Source organism: Blennius ocellaris (genome assembly GCF_963422515.1).
Source record: "Blennius ocellaris genome assembly, chromosome: 21".
Lineage (NCBI taxonomy): Eukaryota > Metazoa > Chordata > Actinopteri > Blenniiformes > Blenniidae > Blennius > Blennius ocellaris.
In genome coordinates, this window is record NC_137670.1 from 1652110 (window position 1) to 1663590 (window position 11481).

Consider the following 11481-nt stretch of genomic DNA (forward strand, 5'->3'; position numbering starts at 1 on the left):
TATTGTCTGCTGGCTTTTTTTTTTTTGCATTGAAAGTTATTCACTGAATAAAAGACACGTTGCATGGATAAATACAAGCACTAGAGCTATTTACATTTAAATGATCATGCGCTTCGATTACGGCACTTCAGTGTTGAAATATTTAATGTGAATTCAGTAGAAGCTTCAAAGTTTCTCATTTCCTTTGGCTTGAAGCGACGGCGTCCCGCTGCAGATGTTTGCAGATGTGCCAGAGGACCGCGACCCTTCACAAGGTGCCGCTCTGCAGTTCGGAGTCCACCTTCATCTTCTGCTTCTCCATGACCGCCTCCAGCTCCGTCGCTCTTCTGGCGTCCTGCAGAGAGAAAAATAAAAGAGTCTGGCTGAGTTTATGAACTCGTCTTGAGGCGGCGGGACGATCTGGACCAGTACGGGGTTTTATATTGGTGCCGAAATTCTGAGCGAGCGATGGGAAAATTTGAGCGCAAAAGAATTAATTGTGCAACTAGTAGCATTTTGAGGAAATATTTAAATTGCGCAAAGAAAAACTTGACATTGCGCTGAAAAATCATTCCTGCGCTCAGATTCTTCCTCTGCGCTCAACCTCTCTCTCTCTGTGTCTCTCTCTCTCTCCACCTGCGCTCGCCCAAACTGTGCAAAGCTCTGTGACAGACACAAGTTGTCCACCAATCACAGACATTTAGGGCGGGCGTTGAATTCTGATTGGTTGCTTCGGATTCTGGAAGTTCCTCATAACCAACGAAGAAGAAGAAGAAGAGGGAAAAACAAACTGCGAGGGAAAACAGAAATAAGGAAAACTAAAGATAATGAACCTGGATTACAACATGTTTTCCCTCCAGGTTGTTTCTTCTTCTACTATTTCTTCTTCTTCTACTACTATTTCTTCTTCTTCTTCTACTATTTCTTCTTCTTCTTCTACTATTTCTTCTTCTTCTACTATTTCTTCTTCTTCTACTATTTCTTCTTCTTCTTCTACTATTTCTTCTTCTTCTTCTACTATTTCTTCTTCTTCTACTATTTCTTCTTCTTCTACTACTATTTCTTCTTCTTCTTCTTCTTCTACTATTTCTTCTTCTTCTACTATTTCTTCTTCTTCTACTACTATTTCTTCTTCTTCTACTACTATTTCGTCTTCTTCTTCTTCTACTATTTCTTCTTCTACTATTTCTTCTTCTTTTTCTACTATTTCTTCTTTTTCTACTATTTCTTCTTGTACTACTATTTCTTCTTCTTCTACTATTTCTTCTTCTTTTTCTACTATTTCTTCTTTTTCTACTATTTCTTCTTCTTCTACTACTATTTCTTCTTCTACTATTTCTTCTTCTTCTTCTACTATTTCTTCTTCTACTATTTCTTCTTCTTCTTCTACTATTTCTTCTTCTTCTACTACTATTTCTTCTTCTTCTACTACTATTTCTTCTTCTTCTACTATTTCTTCTTCTTCTTCTACTATTTCTTCTTCTTCTTCTACTACTATTTCTTCTTCTTCTTCTACTATTTCTTCTTCTTCTACTATTTCTTCTTCTTCTACTACTATTTCTTCTTCTTCTTCTACTATTTCTTCTTCTTCTTCTTCTACTACTATTTCTTCTTCTTCTTCTACTATTTCTTCTTCTTCTTCTTCTACTATTTCTTCTTCTTCTTCTTCTACTATTTCTTCTTCTTCTTCTTCTACTACTATTTCTTCTTCTTCTTCTACTATTTCTTCTTCTTTTTCTACTATTTCTTCTTCTTCTACTACTATTTCTTCTTCTTCTTCTTCTTCTACTATTTCTTCTTCTTTTTCTACTATTTCTTCTTCTTCTTCTACTATTTCTTCTTCTTCTTCTTCTTCTTCTATTTCTTCTTCTTCTACTACTATTTCTTCTTCTTCTTCTTCTTCCAGAATCCGAAGTAACCAATCAGAATTCAACGCCGGCGCAGAGGAAGAATTTGAGCGCAGAAATGATTTTTGAGCACAATCTCAAGTTTTTCTTTGTGCAATTTAAATATTTCTTCAAAATGCTATTAGTGCTTGCACGATAAATTTTTTTGCGCTCAAATTTTCCCATCGCTCGCTCAGAATTTTGGCACGAATATAACCCCATAGACCAGGTGGAGTTTATAAGAGGTCCAGGTGATGGTGGTGTCCAGGAGGGAGGCGTGGCTCCTGGCTCCTCACCTCCAGCAGGGACTTCTGCACCGTCAGCTGGCTGTACACTCGGGCTCCCTCCTCGGGGATCACGGCTCGCAGCTCGTCCTTGTTGAGGGAGAAGAGCTGCGCTCCGGTCAGCACGCCCAAACACGACACCGTCCTGCGGGGCACAAAGTGAGAGCTCTCAGCTGGACGGGTGAACAGGCCGGTCTGGAGGGGGGGAAGGGGGGGGGGGGGGGGACTCACGGCTCGCTGAAGCCCTTCCCCCGGAGCCACTCCGCCACCTCGTCCGGAGGGGAGGTGTAGTCCAGGGGGACGGAGGTGTCGGCCGACCGAGGGATGACCAGAGGTTTGTTCAGGTTGGCCTTCCCGTTGGTCAGCTTGTGGAGCAGCTCGTCGTTCACCAGCATGACTGAGGAGGAGTCACGTCAACGACAACGAGAAAACATGAAGCTCCGGCCTCAGACACACACACACACCTCATTCAATGTTCCTCCTTCATGACTATTTACAGTGTAGACCAGTGTTTTTCAACCTTTTTGAGCCGAGACACACTTTTTTCTTTGGAAAAAGTTAAACTCTGTAGCCTCTATTAACAATATAAAGTCTTTCTCATCAAAGTTTTATCAACAGGAATCCAGTAAATCCAGAAAGCAAGGACTTTTTTTAATAGTGCCTCCCTCAGTGTGAAACCTGGACCTGATGGATGAAGAGCTGAGATCCTGGTTCACATTCTTCCTTTTCAAAAACTTCTCCATCACTGTCACTGACACAGTACTTTGATACAAGATGGTAGCAGGAGGTGGAGATGAACCACACTGACGTCTGTCACTTTACATTTCACCGGCAAAGTTCTGTGCTGCCCTCTAGTGGCGAAGAGTATTTATACATCATTACTCTGCAACACACTGTCGGTTGTGAGAGCAAATGTTTTTTTTTAGAAAAAAATGTAAAATTGGATAATTTCCCTCGGCACACCTGACGAGATCTCGCGGAAACACCAGTGTGGTTGAAAAACACTGGTGTAGAGTCTCAGCGTGGTGCAGCGACACGCCATCGCATCTGCTTCCTGTCGTTTATTTACTCAACACTTAAACACACAAACACTCCAAGACCATTTCAGGTGACGACCTCCTGATTCCAGAGGAGGTCAATTTTGAAGAAGCGAAAACATTTTTAAAGAATAGTAAATTATTTCACACTTCTTTCTTTGCTGCATGATCCCATATGTGTTCCTCCATAGCTTTGATGTGTTCAGTGAAAATCTACAATGTAAAACAGTCAGGAAACACGTCGGATACCTTTGTCTGAGTCCTCCGGCGCCGGGATGTGATGGCCGTAGGGCGGCAAGCTGCGCGGGCGCTGGGGGGAGTGTGAGGGGGAGCCCAGGAGAGGGGGGCTCGGCGGGACCACGGACAGGCTGGAGGTGGGGGGAGGCGGGGCGGCGGGGATCTGCAGAGGAGGAGGAGGAGGACAGGTGAGCTCGGGCCTCGGTGTGCAAGGCGGCGGCGGCGGGTGGCGGCGTCTTACACTGGGGGCCCTGTTGGCCGTGGGGCTCTCGACGTGCTCCAGCGGCTCCAGGATGTTGAAGGGGACGAACCCGATCTGCTGGAACCGATTGCGACACTTCCACCAGCGCTTGGACGACTCGATCACCTGCCGGACGGAGGAGCGGCGCCGTCGGCACCTCCGCGTTATTCACGTGGCGTCGCCGTACAGTCGCTCTCTAGCTTTACAATGTTACAAAACAACTTTACAATTCCAGCTCTCAAATGTGAGAGCACGAGACACACGCACTCACACGGTATCAGTCTTTGAACCACTGCTCCATTGAAACATGAAGAAAATTAAACAATAAAATCCTTGATCTACGTGTGAAAAGTCAAGAGACTCACTGACTTATTGAAAGGACGAGAGGTTGTCTTTAAAGTCCCAGTGAAATGAAAATTCCACCTCCAAAACACTCTGGCTGTCGCTTCTATAGGGACATTTTTTATGCTAGCTGGCTGAAGGGTAAAATGTTAAAACGCGGCAATCTGTGAGAAAATAGCTGATAAACGGCGCTATTTTCGCTTCTGACAATAATAGAGTGACGTCACGAGTTGTGCACACGCCCAAGTTGTGTTTACATTGTGGAGGATCAGAGTTTTGACCACTAAGAGGCTGAATTGAACCATATTTCATCATCATCGGGCGTTTCAAATCCGCGGAATCACCGAAGACGAGTCCAGGTATTACTTGATCGTCTACAAGCCGCTCGAGCTAGCAGCTCCCGCTAGCCGCTCCCGCCGCCCGTGCTCCTTTCCTCCTCTCTGGTCTCTTCCAGGCTCAATCTTTCGTCAAGGCTCATAAAACACCGACTATAACTTAAAAACACTGTTAAAACTTGGATATTTAAGAGGAAACAAGCCGATATAAACACAACAGATCCAGATCTGCACAACTCGTGACGTCACACATAGGCTCCGCCCACAATGGCCCACGAAGGAGAAGGATTCCCCCGACTTCCTCGGCTGGAGATTCAAAATTCAAATAACTTTGTTATGCGACAACAGTGGAGGGGCAGAGTCGGAGGAACCTTATCAGTAGAACCCCAACTATCGTTTTTTTTTTTTTTTTTGCAAAGTAGTGTTTTACATTTCACCAGGACTTTAAGTGTGCAGATTGTTCCCGGTGCCTCACCTCCAGCGTCTCCCCCTGCTGCACCGACAGCTCGCTGGCGTTCCTGGCGTTGAAGTCGTAGCTGCAGCTGTACATCCTGTCCGACGCCTGGAACGGCCCGTCTCTGCGGTGAAGGGGGGGGGACAGACAACAGTTTTGTAAGCAGTTCGGGGTCGAGGGGTTTTTGCTTCCCATGCCTGAGATGACCCACGTTTCATCGCTGACGCGGATGTCTGGGTGGCCGAGCGGGTGAGGCTGCTGCTGCTGCAGAGAAAGACGAGAGAGTCAGCCTGACGACGGTCACAGATGTGGAAACGCAAACACAACTTCTGTCAGAAAGTAAAACAAATGGAGCAACTGGATCATTGAGGACAGATGATTTCCAACATCATAGCAAAGAATTTAAAAGTCTACAACGAAACGGTAATGAGAGAACAAATTAGTTGAGTGGTGTGACTGCAGCCTGCAGGCCGTTTCAGTGGAAATGCCGTCTTCGTTCTCAGTTTGAGCAATTATGTTTAATGGAATCGCTTTAAAACAGGTTTACACGGAGTGGGAGGAGAACAGGGTGCATGATGTGGGAAAAAAAAATGTTGTATGTGAAGTGTAAATACATGCAAGAGTCTGTGCAAAGTGGAAAATATATGAATTTCTCATTTACCTACTCCCTTTTAAAAAAAATGTTTTTTTTTGCAATAACTCCAATGATTGTTGGAGATAATTCAAAGCTTTTCATTTAAGAGTTAGTTCTTCATCAGCACAACATAGTCCTCCACTTTGTATTTGTGCTTTTCGGTGTGTGTTATTACATCAAACTGGTGTGTTGCACTTTCACACAGTCCCATCGGCGCGTCTCCCACGGGTGTTTCATACCTCCTGTTTCGCCAGGTAGGCTTCATACTTGTGCTGTGACTCCACCGGATCCTCCCAAACCTGCCCGTCGGGCCTCAAGGCTTCCGGCTTCCAGCCGCCCTGGAACACGGGAGTGTACGGCGCCACGGGCCCTTTGAGCTGAGAGCTGAGGAAACATCGGCGAACCTCGCCGTCAGCCTCTGCTTTCAAACATTCATCCCACTGCTGTGGCTTTCTGTTCCGAGCTGCACACACAATGGATCTGGATCTAGTTATAATCATGTTAACCCTTCAAAATAATAATAAAAAGAGATAGTGATAGAATAGAGAATACAGAAAAAGCTTCAATTATCGTTTTGGATGGTAAACATTTTAATTACCAGCTGGTTTTTTGCTTTTAGAGGTTTCAATCTTCATTTTCAGTATTTTTTAAGCCTATCTGTACATTTTAACAAGTTTTATATAAATAAACCTTTTTTTCCAAAGCTGTTTCAGCCATTTTCTTACACCATTTCCTGACGTTTCAGCTCTTCTTCCCCATTTACAACATTTTAGTTGTGTTTTTATCTAAAAGCCCTTTTTAGCTAAGAGGTAAAAGTCAACTTTGTGTGTGTAAATACAATGAAAACAAGATCAAATATAAACTTAGGTATCATTTCGTGAACGCTTCAGGGAGGCAGAAGAGCCAAAAAAGCTGCAGGTTGCAGACAACTGGAGAATCAGAATGGATTTCAATACAAAACTATTTCTTTCTTCTTCGTCGTCACTTAACAATTCAGGTCATGTGAGATTATTTAGCTCTTTATCAGTCATTTATCTCTACTGGAAATGCAGTTATTTTTCTAAAAGACTACTGTCTCGTGTGTAAAGTAACGAGACTGAGTGTAAAATGGGGTAAATTGCCTCCTGAAGCGTAGTTTCTGAATACTATTATGATATATAAAACATGCAGGTGGAGAGTGAGTGTTAGAGGGAGAGATGAGTGTGTTCGTCGAGGTTTGAGGTTCTGGGGGTCCTACGTACAGAGGATGTGTCCAGTTGGGGCCCAGAGACGTCCACAGCGCCCTCTCCTGCTCGCTCAGGTTGCTTTGCAGCAGGGAGATAGCGGAGCTGGTCATGGCGGGGCTGGAAACCGAGGCCCCGAGGCCCGGCCCCCCCGTGGTTTTCACCATCTGCACAAAGAAGTCAGTGTCACTTTAATCTGCCGTTTTGAAATCCGGCGATCGGCGGAGGTTTTAAAGGGGAACAGACGATGTTCGGTCTGCTTCCAGTCCCATTCCCATTTGTTAAGTAAATTTGTACTTTATATTAATTATTAGTAGTTGGTATAACGGGAATTAACACTTTGTAAGTCGTCGTTGATTCGTGCATGTTTGTGTTGAACCACGGGAAGATATTTTGACTGTAACCACTCTGAGACGTCTTCAAGGTCCCGTCTACTTTCGCGGATCACATAGAAGTGTACTTACACACACACACACACACACACACACACACACACACACACACACACACACATATACACACAGGCCTGAGAGCCAGTGTTAATCTGCTTTGTTGTATCTGTGGATGAGAATGGAAGCGCCTACTTAGGGAATAAAAGTGGGCAGCGAAGTGAAGATCTTTGCAGATCGATGAACTTCAGCTGTGAGGTGAATTCATTCCTCTGCCCTCGTACAAGCTAACTGATTGTTTTGACTCTTCATTTCTCTCGATACCGGAGTCGTCTCTCTTCTCTCGTTCTTGCAGGTTTCTCACCGAACACCATTACGGGGCCTGTCTTCACTCAGGGGTGCCAGTTCACGCAAATCAAACACGCCTGTTATGATTGATTCACACGGGAAAATCTTAATATTTAACCAATTAGTTGCTCTAAATATTGAAAATGAATCAGCCTGAACTGCCTCTTTTGTAAACGCAATGTGTGCAACAGCCGGAGTCGGACTCTTTCTCGGTCTGCACGAACGATACAGGACGAATATATCCAAACTAGCCTCATGTTTGCCTGTTTGGGTAGAGTTCTGAAACAACAAGTTACGGCTAAAGCTCTGATATAAATGTTTGTACTGAACCGTGTGTCAACGTCCAAATGCTCAAACACATGCTGCATTTATGGTTGATTGGCGTGTCAGTGAGGCTGTTGGGAGCTGCCCTGCGCAAACAATGAGAGCAACGTGTAGTTTCTGGCAGGTTTGCTGAAGAATGTCATCAAACTTTCACATGACGCACGTTTTCGCCGTATCGCCAGTCACATCTCAGAAAGAAATATCGTCACTCTCACGAGGGGAAACTATGAAAATGGATCTCAGCGTATTACTTGCTGACACCAGCAGTTCGACGTTTTATCTTTGCTGATCTGCCCCCCAGGGTTGCTTGGCGAGACACATTTTGAGATGTACCAGCCTTTGTGGACGTCTGTTATGACTCACCATATCCAGAGGCCTGAACACATGGTGGACGAGATCCTCGGACGACGGATTGGCGATGGCGGACTTCAGACGGGCCTGAACGAGGAACGGCGGGAGTTAATATGCGTTGTTGAGCGACGGGGACGCCACCTGAGCGAAGACGCACCAGAAGACCGAAGCAGTACTTAAACTTCTGGAAGACGTCGACGAAGTCCTCCTCCGGCGGCGGTCGGGCCCTTGCCGTGAGCAAGTCGTCTGTTGTCGACACAGATGGTGGCGGTCGTCAGTAATCAGAGCAGAGCCGCCGCGCGTCACGAGATCTCTCTCGGGTTTTACCTTCCGCCGTCTGCTTTCTGCTCTTCTTCTTCTTCTTCTTCCTCTGGTTCAGCACGCTCGTGGCCTCGGCGATCTGCTGCAGCCTCCCCATGAAGCTCTCGATGTCGTCGAAGCAGTGATTGAGGATCCCCTGGGGGGGGGGGGGGAAGCAGAACCAGTTCTGTTTATTCAGCCGCGCGGACGTGAGAAACGGCGGGAATGCTGTGCGGAGGCGACGAAGGAGGCGTACCACTTCTCTCTCGGCCCGAACCAGAGACATGTCGCCACCGCCGGTCACACCGTTCGCTGTGGAGGATAGAGAGCGAGGGATCAGTGCACCCGCTCTCGTTCAATCGCTCCTTGGTCCTTCGTACATTTAGCATTCCTGCTGCCTTTTACCCCTGAACCCCCTCCCTACTCCCCTCCCCCCCCCCCCCCCCCCCCCCTCCCCAGACACACAAAGCCATCACTGTGCTCCTCCGAGCCTCTCGAACCTAAATCCTGATCACCGACTTCTCGCCTCTCCTTCGTCTCACCTTCTCATCGTGATCAAACATGCACTCACACACATAACACAGGAGGCTTTTCCTCTCCTCACCTCGGAGTCCGGGGTACGGCGGGGGGTTGGCCGGCGGGGGGTTGGGAGCGTGGGCCACGGGGTGGCTCGGTACGTCGTAGGGGTCCAGCATCTCCCGGCCGCCCTGAGGAAGACTAAAGGGGGGGGGGAGAGAAGAGCGGTCCAGGTCCGCGGGTTACAAGGTGATGAGGATGATGTCACTGATCTCTCAGCACCGTCGCGGGAAACGCCCGCCACCCAGAGCCGAGTCAAACAGTCAAGTCGCTGAGTGACGGGCCTCCTCCCGTCTGACGGACGATACCAGCTGATCTTTGATGTCTGAATCGCGCTCAGACAAAGCCAACGGCGGGACGCCTCTGACAATTCAATCCCGCAGCCCTTATTCCGCCATGAAAGCAGAGTAAACAGCCCATTGTGCTTACTCATGGCTGTAACCGTGTACCGCCCCACGAGAGCCGCCCGACAACAGACGGCTTTTAAACGCCGTGGATGAGAACCGACACTGACCGTGAGTCCAAACCCCGATACTTCTCACGGCTCCCCGGCCCACGCCCACGGCGTTACAGCATCCCGACACGTCATGAAAACTACACCGAAGGCCGTTTTTAACGTCCGGGCACGCAGAGAAAAAAGCCAACCGTGACTCTGGTCTTACCACACGTGTCTTGGTCTCGCGTCCTTCACAGGGAAACGTCTAACAGCAAGTGATCCGCACGCCGTGTCATCCCTCCGCCGCCCTCTACGCCTCGCTGTCACAATGGCCTTGTTATCGCCGTCACACCTTCTTAAGCTATGTAGGAACCTGTAAAACGAGTCTCTCGCTCGCTCTCTCTCTCTCTCTCTCTCTCTCTCTCTCTCTCTCTCTCTGTCAGCTGTTTACACTGGCCTCGCTCTCCCAGGCAGGCAGGTGGACGGTTGTTAGGACTCAGTGGAAAATGAGACGTGCTGGTATCATGCGAGGCGAAAAACCAAACAGTTCAATGGGAAACCTTCCTGAATGTCGATTCTTTATCTCGCTTTTGTTGCACTGTATGTTTGTTATTATGTGACAGTCCACCCCCCCCTCCTCCCCCCACCCCCACCCACTCCCTCCCATACACCACCAATACAAACAGAGACATGAAAGCTTAGGAACATCGTCCGATCATCCACCGTGAGAGCCAGTTCCATGAGTTTTTTTTGTTTGTTTTCCCACCGATGGTGGGGGCCCGTGACCGTGACACTGACCGCACCTGAGGGCGTCGGCGGGCGTCTCGCCCCGGGAGGAAGCCGAGGCGGCGCTCGTGATGTCGTCACAGATCCGCTCTGCCTGCAGAGGACAGGAATCTGGAAGTGGCGTCACTTGTAAAACCTGAACCCGACGGGCGACCGCGACTCAGACGGGCCGTCCGAGTCGCGGTCGTGCCGCTCGCTACTCACCTTCACCGTGTCACAGCTGAAGAAGTGAATGTCAGGCTTCTCGTGGTCGGCGGCCTGGCAGACCAGCTGCAGGAGGGACGAGAAGTGGCGCTCGTCGCCGATGGCGTCGCAGCGGTAGACGTCTCTGAAAGAGTACCGCTCCAGCTCGTCCTGCGCCAGAAAGCAGAGGCGAGTGTGGAAGGAATGTTCTTTGGCGAGCGAGGCGGCGGGAGCCCGAGGGCCCGTTAGCGTCGAGTCGCTCACCTGGGTCAGTAGGTCCCGCAGGTGAATGGCCGCCGCGCCGACGTCCAGAAACATCCGCTGGCTCCACAGCTTTCCCTCCTCGGCCAAGACGGACAGACGGGACTGAGCCTCCTCCACGCTCTGGACGTCTCCGTCCTGCAGCGAGAATGTCAGCAGGTGCTGCCGAATAAAGAGACACCGGTGAGGAAACGATGGAACGGCGGGATTTCGCCGCTGCGGAACGTCCGGCGCCGGTTCAAACTCACGGTCACAAGGTGTCGCGTCATCGTTGGGGGTTTTCTGCTTTCACCTCTCTGGGGGAGGAAACGCGGGAATGTTGCACCGCAAAGGAATGTGTTTACAGGTGTGAAGAAAGTTCGTGTCGAAATAACTCCAATAAAAAAAGACGTGTGACTCTTGTTTCTGCTTCAGCAACGTGGAATTACATCACAGCAGGCTGGAACCGAGGATCTGTCGTCCTCCCGGTGGGAAATTAGTGTCAATTATCATCTGGAATCACTTAATCCGACGCGTTTCAACTAAGTTATTCATAACTACCCTCATGTGTTCGTGAAGTCACTGGCGTATTAGATTAGAATAGGTACGTATATGACGTCTAGGTACGTATAGGACGTCTACATTCATGTCGTGAGTCGAGATGTTCTTCACTGTGATGAGTTGAGAAAAACACATTTTGTTCAACAGGTCACTTCACAAATTGGGTGTGAGAAATACACACTGTAGTAAATAGTGCAGAGATTAAAGAAGAAGAAGAAGACAAAGACAAAGACAAAGACTAAGACTAAGACTAAGACTAAGACTAAGACTAAGACTAAGACTAAGAAGAAGAAAAAGAAGACTAAGCCTAAGACTAAGACTAAGACTACGACTAC

General features: G+C 48.0%; 1 protein-coding gene across 3 annotated transcripts in view; it reads right to left on the bottom strand.

Moving 5' to 3' along the window:
- Positions 1-18: 18 nt before the first annotated feature.
- Positions 19-11481, bottom strand: part of eps8l1b (EPS8 signaling adaptor L1b) — a 12594-nt gene continuing 1131 nt past the window's right edge. The window contains exons 2-19 of one of the 3 annotated variants that reach the window (XM_080517274.1): positions 10855-10902; positions 10610-10768; positions 10367-10516; positions 10180-10256; positions 8969-9081; positions 8621-8676; positions 8392-8521; positions 8222-8310; positions 8077-8151; positions 6671-6819; positions 5669-5813; positions 5007-5059; positions 4817-4919; positions 3665-3790; positions 3436-3586; positions 2381-2546; positions 2162-2294; positions 21-334 (exon numbers count right to left, since the gene is read on the bottom strand). In XM_080517274.1, the coding sequence (XP_080373400.1) occupies positions 248-334; positions 2162-2294; positions 2381-2546; positions 3436-3586; positions 3665-3790; positions 4817-4919; positions 5007-5059; positions 5669-5813; positions 6671-6819; positions 8077-8151; positions 8222-8310; positions 8392-8521; positions 8621-8676; positions 8969-9081; positions 10180-10256; positions 10367-10516; positions 10610-10768; positions 10855-10875 (1983 nt within the window). In that variant the 5' untranslated portion in view covers positions 10876-10902 and the 3' untranslated portion in view covers positions 21-247. Of the gene's footprint in view, positions 335-2161; positions 2295-2380; positions 2547-3435; positions 3791-4816; positions 4920-5006; positions 5060-5668; positions 5814-6670; positions 6820-8076; positions 8152-8221; positions 8311-8391; positions 8522-8620; positions 8677-8968; positions 9082-9602; positions 9889-10179; positions 10257-10366; positions 10517-10609; positions 10769-10854; positions 10903-11481 lie in introns of those variants that run through there. The other 2 variants (XM_080517273.1, XM_080517275.1) reach the window with 2 other exon arrangements.